The sequence below is a fragment of the Malus sylvestris genome, chromosome 3, assembly GCF_916048215.2.
Source record: "Malus sylvestris chromosome 3, drMalSylv7.2, whole genome shotgun sequence".
NCBI lineage: Eukaryota > Viridiplantae > Streptophyta > Magnoliopsida > Rosales > Rosaceae > Malus > Malus sylvestris.
Window position 1 is genome coordinate 1,525,966 of NC_062262.1, and position 18,932 is coordinate 1,544,897.

An 18,932-nucleotide genomic window follows, 5' to 3' on the forward strand; every position below is an offset into this window, starting at 1 on the left:
TTGCCTCAGCTCCTACTTTCTCCGTAGTATTGAAAACGGATCGAGCTGAGGCAAGGGTTCATAATCTAATGAGCCCACGAGTCCATTTGGTCGCGGCAGCCAATATCCAAGCGGCTCGCCTTAAGATGAATGGGTGACCCGACTTGAAGGGATGAAATCGTAAAAATTCTACGTGGACTCAACTAGTTATGATAAAGGAGAAGTAATAGGTCGGTAATACAAATCAATAAGAAGTCTTACGCAATACGATTACAATTCTAATAGATAATATCTAAAGAATGATATGGGAGAATCTCACAAGATATCTCAATATTTGATAGAATTTACACGATCACATTCCTAAACCATCGGAAGTTGTATTTGGCGAGAATCAAACCTAAGATCTCTCACTTACAAGTGAAGAAGAATATCACTAAACCGTAGTACTAAGTGGTAATATTATTAAAAAACTTAACACACTAAAAACACACAAAAAAACTGCACTCAATTTCTTGACAAAATTTAGAAACCTTTGGAGATTATTGGCTGCCTGACCTCCTAAGTGGAAGATTTAGGACGTCCTTTTCGTACCATTAATCTTGAGGGTGTTGACAAATTGTCCAATGTAGTGTTGGTGCAGTTTGTGATCTCCAAAAACAGCTGCAGCTTTCCTTGCATTGGATCTCAGCTTCTCTCCTTGCTCTTCCACCATTGCATGCCTCAGTGTTTTGGCTATGTCATCTCTAGTAAACGACCCATCTCCACGTCGACTCCCTTCGACAGCCACACCCTTCTCCTCCAAAAGCCTTGCATTCAGAGGTTGATCAATGATGAATGGTAGCACAACAAGAACATGCCCAAATTGAAGTGTCTCAATCACAGATCCCCATCCAGCGTGAAACAAAGAACCCCCAACTGATGGGTGTGCCAAGATTTCCATCTGGGGCACCCACCCCAAGCAAACAAGCCCTTTCTCTGATGTACGCTCAACAAACCCTAGAGGCAGAGCGTCGGCATCACTATTTGCCCATTTGGGTTTTCTGAGTGCCCAAAGAAAAGGGAGTCCTGATAGCTCCAGCCCATGAGCTATCTCAAACACTCGCTCTTTACTCAACTTACACTCACTCCCAAACCCTACAAACACAACTGACCTGGTTTCTTGCGTATCAAGCCATTCGAAGATCGCATCGTCAGTGGAAATTTCCCTTTTTACCCCCTTTGAAGGTATCTCAGGAGGCAGCAAACCAGTGGGAATCACAAGCTTCTCAGTTTTGTTCTTGTATGCCTCAAAGTACTCTCCTTCAAACTCATTGCAACTCCGAATGGCTACAACTCGACAAGCTGATAGAATCTTGGCGTACCTTTCGCCGTCACTTATCCCTGAACCATTCACTCCATATAGTGCCGCGTGAAAATGGACCGCCTCGTGCTCTCGGTATGCGACAGTTGACCGAGAGGTGACCAAATCTGGCGGCGAAGTAAGGGTTTCCAGCGGCGGGAGAACATCATTTGTTTTACCAATGAAGAAATTTTCAACTGAACGAAAAAGGGCAATTGCAGCAGCAGAGAAAACAGAAAAATAGACAAGTGGAACGCCGTACTCTTTGCCAATCTCCACAACCCAATGAGCAGCAAAGTCGGTTATGATCCAATCAGGCAATCGATCCCCGATGAACTGCTTGATGGGTTTTTGCAGGAGGTCGTATGCAATCTTCAAGTTGTCAGTGTTTTCAAAGGGGAGGTCAACCGAGGCCTCAGCTCCTTCCGGCAAAAAGTCGGGATCCAACGGTGGAAATGGAATGGGGACCAATTGCACAAAGGGTTGTAACTCTGGTAAGATTTTGGGGAGTCTTTGGATGTTTTTTGGTGTGGATATGAAGGAGACATGAACCTTTTCTTTTGCTAAAGCTATTGAAAGTTGGAAAAAAGGCATCATGTGGCCAAAGGCAGACCATGGGAGCATCACAACACTCAGATGATCATCTTTTTCCATAATTTCTTTCTGGGGGATGGAATTTGCAATGAGAGAAATAACATGTAGTTTTGAACCAGGTTGTCGGTGTATTAGACTATATGACCTTCGGTAGCTTTGGGGATTGTGCTACTCCTCCTCCTCCTCCTGCCACATGCTCGTGTATGGTGTCCCGGGCAGCCAGCATCGCCTGTTGAATTGTTGGCAGCTCTCTCGCGTTGATTTTGATAATCATTTTATTTTCATTTTTTTTAAAATAAAATTAAAATTAAAATCCTGTTTAGTAACTACTTTTAAATGAAAACTGAAAACTTCCTTGAGTTTTTAAGATTTTGCCTTGAGTTTTTACTTTCAATTTTCATCTTTTGAAAATTGAAAGTTAAAAGTAACTACCTAACAAAGATTCCATGTTTTGAAAATTGAAAACTAAAAATTGAAAACGAGTGGCTATCAAACGGCCCCTCTTTTCTAAAACAATCCTCACATTGAAAAACGGCCCCTGTTTTTGCACTTTCACTAGTCTGTATCACTTGAAGACTCGTGGTTTTTGTTTGATCATGGAGGTCTGTTTTCGATCTTTTCCCCACTTATGTCGCACTAAGAACAAGTTTGACAGCATCTAGTTTCCAGCTGTATCCGTCCTCTTCTTTGCATTCACTTTTCACATTTTCCAGCTGCGATGGAAGTTAAAGTGAAGACGTACGAGATTCAAGCTCTAATCTCGGATGCAGAGGAAAATTCTTCCAGCAACCCGAACTTGAAGTCTTTATTTTCATGCTCATGGAGTACTTAGAAAGCTGACTTTAAGAAAAGACACGGAGTACTTGGAGTTAACGGATGCCTTGGCACAAAACCGAGCACAGCAACATTGTAGGATTCATACTACTGTTTCCATGTATTGTAATAAGACTTTGTTGTTGCTGAATTTTGCTTCTTGCCTTTTGTTCATGTACCTTTCTGTATGTTTCTTTTTGAGCCCTATTGTTGAATTTTGACTGTTAGACTTGAATGGTTAGTAGGTGACACGCCCGACCCCGATATCCTCCAAACACTAGGGTAGGCACGTGCTGGCCGACACCCGAAGATGACGAAGCCATACTAACATGCATGAGAAGTAACAAACATAATTAAAACTTATAAATTTAAATACAATGATTATGCAATTATGGAATGTGTTCAAAGCATACAATTAATCCGAGACACTAGAAAGGAATAATATAAAATTGAACGAACAAAGGGATGGGTCCTACACCTAGAGGACTCGAAGATGCTGATGTGAGAGTACCTTAATACCGAGATTGTACGCCTCGATTCTAAGTCATGAGGGGGCGCAAAACAAAACATGAGTGAGCCAAGTTGATATATAAGTAATACTAAAACAGTTAATCTTTAACGTACTAACCCCCAGGTTTAGAAAACTTATATAGCATAATAAGTAATAGGTTTTTTCGAAAACCCTAGCATGCCATAAAACCTTCATAAAACATATATCGTATATAGTGTGCTTAGTGGCATCATAATCGTCCGAAGGCACTACATCGCCCACCCGAAGACAATATATAAATCTTCCGCCGGTAAACACTACATCTCCCGCCCGAAGGCAATATATAAATATGAATATCCATTAAGTAAGCACAAAAAATCATAAACATAATCTTTCCAAAATATATCTCAAATCGGAGCTCAGTAACTAAAACGCCATATCGTAAAACCACGTTCCTAAGTAGGTATATAGTCATCAATCATGTATACCACAAAGAACATAAAATCGATAAAGCATGATAATTCATAAAGCGTGAAACCAATTTACTAAAAAACGTTTCATAAAAAATAGCCATAAATTCATGTTTTTCATGTATGCATTTCTAATAGTAAAATCATGCATTTTAGAAGAGTTCCACCCACCTTACACCGTTGGCGAAGAGCCGTGCAATTAAGGGTGGATGGAAACGCCACTAACAAACGCACATAAGCAAATAAAGGTACCAATTAATAAAACTATACTAAAACGGTTGAATTTCAGGAAACGGACATCATAAACGGATTTAGGACGTCGAAAAATATAAGAGGGGACCTTGGGTACCCTCATGCGCCGCCGCCACTGGACGGCCACACGCAGAGTTGGGTCGCCGGAAAAGTCACCGGCAGTCATTCAAAATTTACCAGTCACAATAAGAGCTTAACTGATACCTTGATTATAGTCATCAATCCAGCCAAAACACCTATGCCATCACTTTTCAGGCCCAGATTCTGCACTATACTATAACCATGTGTTGTAAGTATTGTGTGTAGATATGTAGAATCTAATTACATAAAATATGTAGAATCTCCACATCAGTGTTTTCTAAGAATTTGAAAGTGCAACAATAAGAAAAGACATACTTGTTTGTACAAATAACACGAAGGGAAAAAAAAAGGGAGAAACAAACGAAGTTGGAAGGGTAAAAACAACATCATAAGCATTTAACCTTTTATCATCTCTATAAGCACCTTTAGCATACAACGTTACTACAGCTTGAATTTGAATGAAGACCCCAACAAAATTGTATTTCTAAAACCTGGTCTCAACCTGAAATGTCAAACAACACCAAATCATGAGCCAACAATGCCACAATTCACAATATTTATTATGGTCCAGAATGATTACCAAAACAAAAAACAAACCATTTTTTCACGGTTCTTGGAAGGATTAAGAGGCGGGTCTGTGAGTGAAATCTGACCCTCAGTAGGATGTATCTGTTGACACAAAGTACAGAACAGAGTATTGTTATGAAACTATATATAACATCGAAATTCACAATCAAGGCCAACAAGGGTTTACCTTTACCTCACTGTAAAATGCAAGTATAACCGAAGGAAACAAAATATAGGAAACTTTACTAAAAAACTTCTGGTACTGTTCATTTTAATGAAAAATCACATTTTTATACTAAAAAGTCAATCTTGATGCTATTTACTTTACCCTTAAAACTCAAAGTTTTCAAGTTATTTTCATTAGTTTTCCTTAAAATATATGGATATGTAGACAAAGTTTTCCCTTGTGCCTGTTTCCACCTACTTGGAAAATACTGCAGAAGCTGTAATTCATAAAATTCATAAGATAATACTCAGAAATCAAATACAAAATATCATCTCTTTGAGGTTATTTCTCCTAGTAATACAATAAATACAAAACCCTGTACCGATCAAACAAATAAAAATTAAAAATAAAATGAAAAACCAAAAGTGTGTACCTCGGGATTAAATCGGTGGGGGTTTGGAGAGGATAGATAGTTAGATGGGAGGAACTCGTGACAGGAGGCACGGCTGGCAGTGGCCGCGGCGGAGAGAGAGAGAGTAGACGATTACAAAGAAGGGTGCGATGTGTGGATGGTTTTGCTTTGCTTTCTTTCTTAAAGAGAGAGAGAGAGAGAGAGCGCTGATTGAGGTAGTAATTAGAAGAAAAGTAAATATTTTTATGGTTAAACATGTGATTTATAACTTACTCCTTAATAGTTATTTTACACCAGAGAATTTCTGTCTCAATTCGTACACAAAAGTATTTATTCGTCTTCTGGGCACGGAGCTTTAACTGAACACTAAAAAGAGAGGTGGTTTGGAAGTTGTCAGGTACCATGAAAGATTCACCTTTGCTTGCATATTCTGAACAATTTGTACTCTCAGCTCCACCATCCAGTTTCCTGTTAAGAATGACAAGGATTTTACCACTTACAAAAGTAGGATAAAAACACATAAAATACTTAACTCAATCAATGTCGTTTTCCGCAGGGGTTTGAATGAATAATTTATATAAATATCAAATCCTAATTAATTATTTAAAAGAAAAGTTTAGAAAAAAATGTGATTTAATGACCTAAAATATTAAAAACGAATTTAATTAAAAACAATTAAATAAATTGGGAAAGTAAAGAAAACAAAAGAAAATAGTTTTGAATATCAATTTGAGCATTAGGGTTTTGCCGTCACCTTAACAATCCTATGTAGTTCTTCCAATTACTTATGACTTACATATGCATATTTGAAGGTTAGGTTTTCCTAAAGTATATCCTACTTGGAACCTCCAACATAGAACGTATATCTAACATACAACCCATCCGTGGCGTCCAGATCGAATGTGAACATGCAAGACTCATTAAGTTTTGTGAAAACCTTCTGAAAAATAAGAAGTTACACATATTAACCACAAGAAGCCAGCGCCAATTTCAGGGACAGCCCTCCGCCAAAATTGCATCAAATTATTTTTTTAAATATCCTAATGGTGGCTAATCATCAAGACAATTAGATAGTTTCAAACACGGTGATTAATAATTCAAAACTTGCATGCATAATATCATAAGCAAATTGAAAAGAAACTATATATTCTTGCTAAGGCTCATGGCCTCGCCCTAACAAACGAAACTAGTTACTAACAATCATAAAATAAAATATTATTAAAAACATGAATAGACAACACTTTGAAAATAAACTTGAATTGTCAAAAGCTCTCCAAAGCCAAAGTATTGCGTTCTCCCCTCTTTCTCTCTAAAACCCTAATGGCTAAAAAGCCATATTTATACTACTCTAATTAAAATCCTCTTAGTAAAAGGTCTTAGAATAAAACTAGGAAACCTAATAAGTTGAAATAAAATAGAAAACATAATCTTAAATTAATTGGGTAAATTCGCCCAAAAATCTACACAGCCACGTTTTGGACCCAAATCAGCTCCAAAACTGGCCTAAAATAACTGGATTTAAAACTTGGACTATTCTAAACACTTCTCCAAAAGGCCATGAACCATCTGAGGTCATCTTGGGCTCCAAAAACGCAGTTTAAGCTCAAAAACGTCACTTTCCAGCAACCCGCATTGATTCTATATTTAATCACCAAAAAATAACCACTTCGTAGAAAAATCCCAAATTTTGACATGAACAAACCAAGAGAGACACGAACGTCCTCCAATTTGAATCAATTAAAATTCATCCATTTGATCACGTTTTGCTTCAGAGAAAGTTGGATGTCCTATATTAAAAATATAAAGCAAAGTATCAGAATTCTACAAAAATAACCAATAAATTATAACTAAGATTATGGTAAAATATATAGTATAATATGGACTCATCAAAGAACAAGAACAAGAATTAAACATCACAAACCAAATCGAAAAAGAAAACGCATAAAGAGTCATACCTTCTCCCAAGCCTTCTCCACATCATATAGAGCTTGAATTGAACATTGTCTAGGAATTGGAAATATACATATCTCCACGTCCTCTTGAGAAGCAAAGGGCAACAGAATCCCAAGAACCCTACAACGAAACCAAGCGAAACGGATAACCCAACCCATAGACTTTGATCCTCATCGTCGTCCAAATCCTGGTTGTTCTCATTCTCATCTGCATCATTGCCATTACTTGACAAGCACTGGTTTGGAAGTGGGGTGCCGCAAAGTTTTGGATTCCCTTCGAATGCAGAGGCATCGAAACCTTGGAGCTGAGTGCCGGCTGGTATTCGTCCTTCAAGATTATTGTACGCAACAGTAAACGTAGACAAGAAATGGAGACTTGATAGTGATGATGGGATTTCACCTGATAGATGGTTGTTGTTGAGTTCTAATCTCTCCAACTCTGTGAGGTTGGATATTTGGTCTGGAATGTTGCCAGAGAAGTTGTTGATGCTTAGATCCAGTTGTTGAAGATATTGCAATTGGCCAATCTCAAAGGGTATGCTGCCACTTAAACTGTTGTTCCTGAGGGAGATTACACTTGGCATGTTGGCCAAATACTTGAACTGTGAAGACAGCACAGTTGCATTATTACCGCGTTTGAAGTAGACGGGCAACTCAATAGAACAATGGCCTGTTTGATTCGCATGCTTTTGCAATACTAATGCTTGTAGTCCGCAAAGCTCCCTTGGAAATTCACCCGAAATCAAGTTGTCATTCAACAACAAATAGAAAAGACTCGGAAGAGTCCCCAACCAACCAGGTATTGTGCCAGTGAGTCTGTTAAAAGACAAATTCAGGGATTCCAGTTTCCTGAACCTTGAAATCCATGCAGGTATTTGACCTGTCATATGACATGTACTTAAACTGAAAACACACAAATCTTGTAACTTGAAATCGATAGTTATATCTCCATCTGGCATTTCTTCACCTCGAAAATTTTCTGAAAGAAGGAGCACCCTGAGACTTTTGAAACGTGTAAATATCTTCATTGCCCCCGTGACATTGGTGAGTCTATTATGAGAAAGTGATAGGAAGGTCAAGTTTTTCAATTGAAGAATCTCAGGTTGGATTTGTCCCTCGAAATCATTTGAAGCCAGTCTAAGTGCTTTGAGGGACTTGCATGAGTAAAGGCTTATTGGCAAGATACCAGTGAGTGCATTATTTATAAAATCTAGCTTACTAAGTTGAGTAAGTTTAGAGAAATCGTGCGCAGAGATATTCCCACTAAAACGGTTGAATCCCAGATTTATTTCAACAAGGTTTGTGCAATTCATCAAAGATGGGGGCAGAGGACCTTCTAGATTGTTGTAATGAAGGTGCATGAGCTTTAATTTGGAGAGCTTCCCAACATTCTCACCAATGGGTCCGAAAAGGCTATTAATAGATAATGAAATTTCTTGAAGGGCCTGAGCATTGTAGATATCAGCAGGAAGGGACCCTGAGAGAGTGTTGTCACGAGCATGAAAGACCTCCAATTGGGAACAGTTTCCTAGTCCTAGAGGAATTGAGCCACTGAAATTATTGTGGGAGAAATCCAAGACTCTAAGCGAAGAGGAAAGAAGACAGATAGAGGATGGTATTTGGCCAGTAAAATGATTATTGCTGACATTCAAACTGCTCAAATTCCAGGCATGCTGGAGGAATGAAGATGGAATTGTTCCGTTAAACTGATTGCTGGATAAATCCACCATCTGGATATAACTTGATGATAGAGATGATGGTAGTTTTCCGGATAAATGGTTTTCGCTCAAATCAAGGATCTGAAGGTGAGTCAAAGACAAAAAAATTCGAGCCTCAAGAGGACCGGAAAGCATATTGTGGGAGAGGTTGAGATGTGAAAGATGTGTGAGGTTTCCAAGAGAGCGAGAAATGCAACCTTTGATACCTTTGGAGGGCAACAACAAATGAGTTACCCTACCAAACATATCACAAGTGATGCCCTCCCATCTGCAACAATCGTTGGAAGACCAGTTTAAACTAGAAGAATCATTATCAAATGAAGACCGAAGAGAGTGTTGATCAATGTTTCGGCATGCGGGCGTTGTAGCAATGAAACTTGAGATGAAAAATATGAAGAGGAGGCCATATGAAATTAGAAGTGCCATGTCTGTATATTTGATTGCTCACAAGTTTGTTATATATAACGCACTGATTTGTTTAGACTTAAAGGGCTAGAAACAACATCGAAACATGAATCACGCTTCTTGGCAGCAGGCCTTGCCCAGGTCCAGTGCGGTAGGGCAACCGTCCGGGACCCAAAAAAATTAGAGGCATCTAAATTATTAGGACGGTATATTTATATATGTTTTTATAAGAGTATAAATTTATAAAATTTGGTGTAATAACAAAGAAATTTAACTAGAACTGATGGGTTTGTTGTTTAAAATTAATAAGGAGGTCTTAGGTTCAAAGCATCATGTGTGCTTATTTACATTCCAATTTTTACAAATTTATAAATTTATAAAATTTGGCTAAATGATGAAGAAGTTTAATTAGAAGCAATGATTTTTGTTGTTTAAAATTAACAAGAAGTCTTAAGTTCGAAATGCTATGTGCCTGTTTATTTTTTTCAATTTTTACAAATTTTTGTTTGGTTGTTAATTTATTTACTAGCTAGTAGCTATGTGGATTGCTATTTTTAAATATCCGTTCCAATTCAAGTCTAATCTTCAATAAAGAGTAACGCGTAGACTAAATTTTTAGACCAAATTTGCAAATACTATTACATGTCATCAAAAGGTTTAATTTAGTGTTCATTCATTACTTATACATATTCTTAAAGACTCGAAAACATTATTATTTTTTTAGTATTATATCGATGAGGTTAGTAAATAAGAAAAAAATACCTCACGATTTATATAAAAGCATTTTAAAAGTTCAGATGGAAAACAAAACTCATAATTTATCTACTTGAAGGAAGGGTCTACCGTCGGAGAGAGACAGCGGTGGATGATCCATGTGGTGGTGGGCCGGTGAATGGTTGGCCAGAGTTGGATTTGAGTGAGACTGAGTCTGAGTGAGTGTGAACTGAGAAATGAAATGAAGGTTCGAAATTGGAGTGGAGTCCTCGACAGGGAGAAAGCTGAAAGCCTAACAAGGAATGGATGGACGACATAGATTAATTTGAAACAATCCAACTGTTCAAATTAACTCTAACTATAATTAAAAAAATAATATATATTATTATCTGGGTAAATATATATATATATATATATAATAATTAAAAATATATATTTTTGGTTCGGTATGGGAATACCGAAATATCGGGAACACAATCCTGATTCCCATACCAAAATTTCGGTATTTTTCGGTATAGGAATACCGAAATTTTGGAAAAATCGGTTTGGGATCGGTATTTTTTTGGTTTGGTTCCGGATTTTTGAGAATTTTTTCCATCCCTAATTACAACACTAGAATATTGCTCTGAAATAAAAGAAGTGATCATTTGAATTAGACAAATGTCCTCTTCAATGGTTGTCTATATTGTTTTTAATTTTTAATGTTGTGAAAATGGTGGATGGCCCAAATGCAGAATTTGAAAGCTGGTAATTGCAAATATTACTGTGCACATAAAGACTTTAAGCCTGATCATAGAAGTCTTTACTATTTACATGAAGATTTTGTAAATAAAGTTAGTTTGCTTTTTGTAATTGTCGGATGAAAAACCTTTATATAAAGATTGTAATATTACTGTACACATAAAGACTTTAATAAGCCAGATTTTTGAAGTCTTTACTGTTTACATGAAGACTTTCTTCCACATGGCTCCAGAAACATTTGTCCCCATTTCTCCTTTTTTATTTATTTATTACTATTATTTCTGTGGTGGTGCCCATGTACCATTCCATTAACTTTGTCTTTTTCCCTGCAAAACCCACAAACTGCAGAAATAATAGAGACAACACAAGTGAGCAAGAGGCAGGCCAGTGGAAGTCTCGTAAATAAAATGTTTGTGGCAAACGAATTTACCATTTTGATGTGATCCTTTGTATATATAAATTTATTAAATTACTTTGTGGCAAACGAATGTATTCCTGTAACCCACTTCAATCAACAACAAAAGAAGAAAAATAATTGATCCCTTCAAAGATGCTTTCATAAATTAAAAGATGTCCTACCCATCCAAACGAAAGTGGGATGTTATTTTCAGTCCCACGTGATATCGGGACAATGGAAAAATAATTGATCCCTTCAAAGATGCTTTCATAAACTAAAAGATGTCCTACCCATCCAAACGAAAGTGGGATGTTATTTTCAGTCCCATGTGATATCGGCACAATGGAAAAATAATTGATCCCTTCAAGGATGCTTTCATAAACTAAGGGCTGCTTTGGTATTGATGTGCTTTGAAAAAAAGCTGCTGTGAGAATAAGCAGCTGTGCGGTGAGAATAAGCGGCTGTGAAATAAATCAGCACAGTGTTTGATAAACTTTTTTGTAAAAGTGCTTTTGAAAAAAAAAAAGCAGTCTAATAATGGATCTTTTCATTAAAAAAGCACTGTAACTCCGTGTGCTTTGAAAAAAGCCAGTTTTCCAAAGGTGCAAATAGCAGCTTCAGCTTTTTCCTTTAATTTCAGCTTATTCTCACAGCAGCTTCCAAAATAAGCCTTTTTTTTTTTTTCAGTTTACCAAACACCTAAAACCCTCACATCTTTTTTTCATGGGTATTTTTTTTTAAACACCTCACTCCCAAACTATGTCTAAAAGATGTCCTACCCATCCAAACAAAAGTGGGATGTTACTTTCAGTCCCACGTGATATCGGCACAATGGAAAAATAATTGATCCCTTCAAACATGCTTTCATAAACTAAAAGATGTCCTACCCATCCAAACAAATGTGGAATGTTATTTTCAGTCCCATGTGATATCGACACAATGGAAGGCGACTCTGGTAATTTCAGATCACAAATAACTCCAAGAATCCAGTTAACCACATCATCCCCACCAACAATCTGAGAATAAATATATGTTAGAAAGACAGCTACAGCACAACCCAAAGATTAATTAAAGAAAAAAAAAATATCCCAAATGTATGTCAGAAATTGTTGAAATTATAAATACAAATCCAAAAACCAAAAAACAAAAAAAAAAGAAAAAGTGTTCGTACAGGTCACATTTCTTTATTAAAATAATCATTTCAATATGCCTTTCCTCAAGGAGAGACAATTACAAAGAGAGAATAATACCTGTTTTTTATTCAGACAGTAGCAAAATTCGTTGTAAAGTCGTCCTCCAAGCTTTTCATTTTTATATCAACAAACACTAAAACTAGGCACCTTGGTATATCAACACTAAAACTGGGCACCTTGGTATATCAACAGAAGGTTTTCCATCCAAATCATGTTTAAGCAATTCATCAGGTATATACATCTTCTTCAAGAGACGTTTGGACCTACAATTTGATCCGTAGTATTCTTATTGCATGTAAAACTAATTTTGGGGAACCAAATCTTAGCAAACCAAACAAAACAAAACCCAAAATCAATTAAAAAAAAAAAAGGCCTAAAGAACCTCACACCTAACAAAACCCCAGATTTGCTCGAAAAGAGATTCATCTTATTTTAGCAAAATGAATTCCAACTGGCCACAAACCAAAGCCTTGACCAAAATGAATTGCACTTAAGTGTCAACCAAATTCGCAAACATTTAAAAGTTCTTCGATTTTCACACACCAAAACAACATATCAAATTAAAAAAACCAATGCAATGTTAGTGAAATAAGCTCGCACGGTATTTTAAGCTGTAAAACAATCACCTTGCAAATGAATAGGCACATCTGATTCTTCCAAATCCTTTCACCTCCGTCCTAGAATTCGTCACCTGTGTCACCACAAAAACATGTAAAAAATCCGAGGAAATCAAATGCTATAAACACCAAATTCCAAATTTGCAGTCAAAACCAAATTCCAAACGATGATTGTATGCATATCCGAGCCATAAGGGAACCAAATTTAAAGAATTATTTGGAGATGAAAAGCCTAATGTAAACCCTAATAAAGTTTATAAATTTTATAATAATCCTCCGATATGGGACAACATGAAGACCCTATTGTCGAGTTGTGTTTGTATTCCGTTCCAAGGACTGCGTAACTAACAAATCAGGGCTCAAAAATTCAGATTTATCTTTCAGAGGAAGAGAGAGAGTGTTACAGTGACAATGGCAGTGAGAGCTAAGAAATAGGAATCCATGACTCTTCCCATGGAAATTGTTCTGGATTGTTGCTCTTGAATAAAAAACTCTTTGCTTTGCTTGCAGCTACTGAGTTATCAAAAGTGGAAGGGAAGCCCTTCGAAAATTCAATACAACAGGAAAAATTTATTTGCTGCAGTTTAACACCGTCAGATTCCAAGTAAATCATACTATTTTAACAATTCTCAATTTTAACACCGTCATGTGGATTTGGCAAACTAATTATGTGCAAATATAATATTTCGAGGATTCATAAGAATGCGGGATTGAAAGAAGAGTGCAGTGTCTTGAAATAAAAGTAACTGCAAAGGAAATTAACAGTTTGCATCATTGAATCGAACGAAAAACATAGTAAAGCCATTAAATCTCTCCTCTTAGAATTACATATCATTGATTATACGGTTTGCTGTAAATAGTAGAATTCAACTAAATACTTTCAATAAGAACAACTGAAGGCATCTAAATGGTAATATTGTTATTACCAGTCAATTTCTATTAACTAAAAACACTACGCGGATCAACATTAAATAAAAAGCAATTTTTTTGGAAGCTAAATTTTCCACTTACAACTGATGTCAGTGGCCAGTTTGCCATTGCAAAACCTTCCAGTAGGCTGATGGTTCACAAAGTCCCTTCCATAAGGAGGGTAATCAACCTTTTGGTGTCTGCCAACCACCGCCTTACATCCAAAGCCCCCATCTGCAGCAACCTAAACCAACCAAAATCCAAAATCCTGAAATTCCCAAACACAATAAATCCATTAGCAATTCTGAGACTTTCAAATATAATGAGATGGACCAACACAGATAGAAAAGGCTTTAAATTTACAGCAAGATGAAAGCTTTTTCAAATTGAGGGCCAAATCTAATGAAATTTAGCAAAATGACCAAACAGATGTGGAATCTTTTGCATCCCTGGGAATTCTGGATTAGGGCCTTACGGAGATGAAGATATAAGCAATGTCTATAGGGATTTTAATTTGGTAATTGTTCTTTTATTCTTGAAGAGATGCTAGAGTAAAAATTTCAAAGACAATCTAAAGTTTTCTCAAATAAATAAATGTAGGCTGAATGGTTCATTGCTATTGAGAAAAGAAAACACCTTAACAACGTGGAAGCAATCTTATCGTGTGTGTTAAGCTTTTTTTATTATTGGAAACCCATGATATACAATCATGAGCTCTACGTAAAGAAACATTGGAATTGTCATGAGAAAAAAATCAATAACCAACCACATGACCACAATTTAAGCCTCGCCTTGCTTGCTAATTGTGGGGTTCTAAAGCTAGAAGCCCATTAAACATTGACAGACACCAGACTCCCCAATGATGCAAATTTCGATTACATATCTGATTGAAACAACCTTCACACAGAATGTCCACTTAGAAGCCTACTTCCTACAACCAATTTTAAAACATGCATAGAAATTTTGCATGTTAGATTTCTGAAAAACAATCAGTATCTAAGCTAGTGGAACTTTGGAAATGCTTGACAAAAGAATATGTATAGGGTGGACTAATATATATATATATGTGTGTGTGTGTGTGTGTGTGTGTGTGTGTGTGTGTGTTTGTTTGTCCAACTGTCCATAAATTCCTTACCACATCAACCTTGACCCATTCAAATCTATAAATTTGAATTTGTTTAAATTCCCATGGCTACACTTCTTTACAAACACTTATCAGCTGCTAATAATTAAACTGACCAACTATGATTACTGTGATGAGCTATAGGATACCAAATGTGTGATATAATTCTGTTTGTTTAGTAAAACTATTACACATCTAATGTTTCTCTTGCCTCTCTTTTCCTTCCAATAATGATTGATACAAAACAGCCATTCTTCATTGGGAATCAAGGATTGCAACATTAATATTATCAATGATCGACAATGTAAATTGACCCAAATAAAAGGATAGTCCACATTAAAATATGTTAAGACTTAAAACATTCTTCTACATCCACCAAAAATTTTCACTTTTTAAATCCTCTAAAATTATATCGTGGTCAAATACATTTGAATTTTCATAAGCTTTATGCTGTTAAAAGTTTAGAATCAGATAATAAAAAATAAGTAAGCACAGGATAGGAAGTCAATGAAACCTGCAATGTTAAATCCCGAGTCGGCAGCACATTTCCTGCAATGGTTCACGTGGCTACCTCAAAACAGGTTGACAATTAAGCTTCATTATGAATGGAAAGATTAATAGATGATAATTAAGATGGATCAAGAGAAACAAAAAAGCCAATGAACTGATGGAGCGAAAAAGAGAAACAAAAAACCTCAATTAAGCAATTAAATGGAGTATTACTTGATAGAGCTGGAAAAGTACCTAGTTTCTCAGAGAGAGGATCAAGAGTGACTGATGAGAGTGCAGAGAAACGAATGATTGAGAAATTCAAGCTCTGAGCTCAAAGTTGGGGCTTCCACTTTCCAACTGGGAAAGAAATAATAGACAAAACACAGAGAGCCAATCCACCTAAAATATTAATCAAATGGGTTTTCTTCTAATTCAAAATTTGGACCACCCAAATTCCGATGAAGCAATAAACATTCAAAATTCCAACAGATTGAACCCTCACAGACCACAAATAATCAATACCCAGCAGTAAAAATTTTGAAAACAGTAATAATGAAGGAAAAGGAAATTAAAGATGCGAGCCATTCTCTAAATCTCAGACACCAATCCAAATTACCAGTAATTTGCACGCCAATCTCAGACACCGGAATGTTGGCTGCAGCTAAATAAACAACACATTAGGACCAAGTAACTTTCTGTTTCGAGCCATATATGTATACACACACACACACACACAAAATATGATACAAAACAATAAAAAAGCAGCAAAAGGCATTCTCAAAATACACAAAAATATAAGATCAGATGAATCCGTACGTATTCGAGTTTCAGAGCACAAAAAAATTTACATTCTTCAATAAAAAAAAACCCAAAGAAAAAAGCTGAAATTATATGCCTCAAGCACAAACAGCTTGGAAGCCTGCACACAATACAAACAACAACAACAAAGCCTTTTCCCACCAAATGGGGTCGGCTATATGAATCCTAGAACGCTATTGCGCTCCCCAAAAAATGAAAACCACCGTTTCTTGAAAATAGAAAGAGAACCAAATCATACACCCACACTCAGAATTCCAACATAAAAACAAAACCCCAATTTTTTACGCAACGACTCATTTATATATAAATTCAAGAAGCAGCAAAATCCAAACAACTCTTTCGTTTATGAACAACCCAACTTCTGTAGAACAGATGTGAGTACCTGCATAAACATTCGACGCGTAACCCATTGCTCAATCCTTCAAGTAAAAGTTAAACAAATGCCACTATAGCAGTTTGAGGGAGGCGCATTGCTACCGACGAAGTTGTTAAGGGAAAATAGAAGCTCTGCAGATAGGAGGCTGGGATCCACAACTATTCAAAAATTGAAGATCCCAGTAGCAGGGCAGTGAAGAAATCCCCGGGAGAGTGCAGAAACACAAAATTGAAGCTCTAGCCGGCTGGGACCGACAACCATTCAAAATTGAAGATCCCGGAGCAGGGCAGTAGTGAAGCACAAAAATCCCAGGGGCCAAGGGAGTGCAGAAGAACAAAACCAATGAAGCAGAAGAAGCAGACGACACCTCAACACAAAAAGCAAAGAAAAAAGTAGAGAGTTTTAGTGGCAAGGGTAGAAATTTCATTTAATATTGGCACGAACATGATAATCCAAGCAAAACAACCGAGGAAGTCTTTTTACCTAGCAGCAGCATGAGCAATGCCAAATCCACCCATATGTCAAACCTATACTTAATTTTCATATAAAAAAATCCAAATAGAAAATCAAGACAAATAATTGGATTAATTGAAACTAATTCAAGTCAATTAAATAGCCAAGGTAAAAAATCCATACCCAAATATATTTGTTAAAACTAATATGAATTAGAAATTAATCATGCAAAGAGCTGATAACAATAATAATAAGAATGTGGTTTTGGTGGTGCCGTTGGTAGATGGTACTCCATACTTGAGCCTCAAAAGGTGTTTATTCTTATCAAATAAGTATACATAAGAAGATTTATGAGATAGATCGATGCACGGCAACGGCATAAATACAGATTTCGGGAAACAAAACATGGAGAAACAAATACAGAAGCAACAAAACATGGAGAAACAACCTTTCACCTTTTTCTTCTAACACTCTTATCACACAAATACAGAAGCAACAAAACATGGAGAAACAACCCAGCAACAGAGGGATACTCAAAGGATGTAAAGCAGAAAAGGAAACTCAATTCGATTTGTTGACAAGGAAACAGCAGCAAAGCATGAAGAAACACAGAAATGACGAAACAGTTCACTAAACAGACCTATCTTCCTAACACCCAACTAAACAGGCTATAAACTTCCATTACAATTTTATTGACACAAAAAAATGTCAATCACGGTTTTAACATAGCAAATGGAAAACCAAACAATAAACAATGATTTCTGAACAGTGTTTTACCTGTTGAATCAGAGTTGGTTCTCTCTCCCATACCTCCCTCAGACATCCTCTGCTCACCAACCCCGTGGGGTAACCCGTTAACCCCAAAAAACGCAGGGCATGCTCTCTGCCCTCTCTATCTCACACTCTCCATCATTGTCTCAAAAATTCAACAAAATCCCTAAATCTCTCTCCCGCCCAGTCGAAACCCCTAACTCCCATCTCTCTCCAACCTGTCAGTCCCTCTGTCCCCCTCCTCTCCTCCCTCAACGACCCTCTGATGGATGCACCACCTACCGGCACACCCAACAGCCCCCGAGCCAAAATTCCCGGCGATCCTCGCCCTCCAACACGTCAACCCTCCCGTTCCCCTTTCCGTCTCTCTCCCCGAGTGAAAGGCCACATCCAGCCCAAAGACCCAAAAGCTTTTCTGAAGCCCAGCGCCAAAAAGACCTAAAACCCTTTCTGAAGCCCAGTGGCAATTTTGCAAATAACGTTCAATCAGGGGACAGATAGACTCAGTGGCACTTTCGTAAATAAAATGAAATTGAGGCAAAATTGCACAGTGCCGTTCTTCCCCCCTACTTTAGACTAAAGTAAAGTAATGTTCCATTAATCTATAACTTCACCACAACATGGACACGCTGATAGAAATTTTTGTGTGTGACCGTAGCTAAGTCTATGTCCTGCCATGATGGATAGTTAACGTTTTTTTAAGAAGAAACAATATATTGATCCGTCAAAGATTACAAAGATTTTTGAATAAGGAGATCTTGAATAACCGGAGGACCCTCACACCAAATTAACTCGTTTCCAATCGGCAGATCATACTTGGTTAGTCTATGGGCACAATCCCATTACATACTCGACGACACACATGAACAAACTGTTTAAGCTGAAATTGAGATGCCAATTGATTATAATATCTCTCCCCACCACCAACTCCTGTAAGCCAAGGACTGCAGCAAACCGAAGACCTTCACGTACAACCAACATCTCAGAACGTGTAGCCGACGGAATTCCGAACTTGCTCCATGCCCCAGCAGCCACGAACTTCCCCCTCCAATCTCTAACCATCACACGTGAACCATCAACAATAATTTT

At 37.1% G+C, this 18,932-nt stretch overlaps 1 protein-coding gene and 1 long non-coding RNA gene across 35 annotated transcripts in view; both read right to left on the minus strand.

Annotated features, from left to right (window-relative positions):
* Positions 1–9,283, minus strand: part of LOC126616080 (tyrosine-sulfated glycopeptide receptor 1-like) — a 69,906-nt gene extending 60,623 nt beyond the window's left edge. The window contains exons 1-9 of one of the 19 annotated variants that reach the window (XM_050284075.1): positions 7,119–9,282; positions 5,437–5,631; positions 5,185–5,342; positions 4,773–5,028; positions 4,616–4,687; positions 4,420–4,520; positions 3,857–4,211; positions 3,204–3,264; positions 2,243–3,049 (exon numbers count right to left, since the gene is read on the minus strand). In XM_050284075.1, the coding sequence (XP_050140032.1) occupies positions 5,225–5,342; positions 5,437–5,631; positions 7,119–9,259 (2,454 nt within the window). In that variant the 5' untranslated portion in view covers positions 9,260–9,282 and the 3' untranslated portion in view covers positions 2,243–3,049; positions 3,204–3,264; positions 3,857–4,211; ... (2 more) ...; positions 4,773–5,028; positions 5,185–5,224. The other 18 variants (XM_050284072.1, XM_050284074.1, XM_050284071.1 and 15 more) reach the window with 18 other exon arrangements.
* Positions 9,284–10,703: 1,420 nt separating this feature from the next.
* LOC126616119 (uncharacterized) lies at positions 10,704–18,219 on the minus strand. Of its 16 annotated transcripts, none has more exons than XR_007621026.1 (8): positions 15,677–17,093; positions 15,447–15,481; positions 13,912–14,077; positions 12,910–12,974; positions 12,341–12,546; positions 11,978–12,106; positions 11,124–11,198; positions 10,704–11,035 (listed from the first exon to the last, which is right to left on the minus strand). It is a non-coding gene; the product is annotated as an uncharacterized LOC126616119 (long non-coding RNA). The 16 variants fall into 16 exon arrangements; XR_007621017.1 differs by lacking the exons at positions 10,704–11,035; positions 11,124–11,198 and adding exons at positions 17,103–17,151; positions 17,850–18,219 and having other exon boundaries at positions 11,219–12,106; positions 15,677–16,986; XR_007621013.1 differs by lacking the exons at positions 10,704–11,035; positions 11,124–11,198 and adding exons at positions 17,103–17,146; positions 17,850–18,218 and having other exon boundaries at positions 11,219–12,106; positions 15,677–16,986.
* Positions 18,220–18,932: the final 713 nt, after the last annotated feature.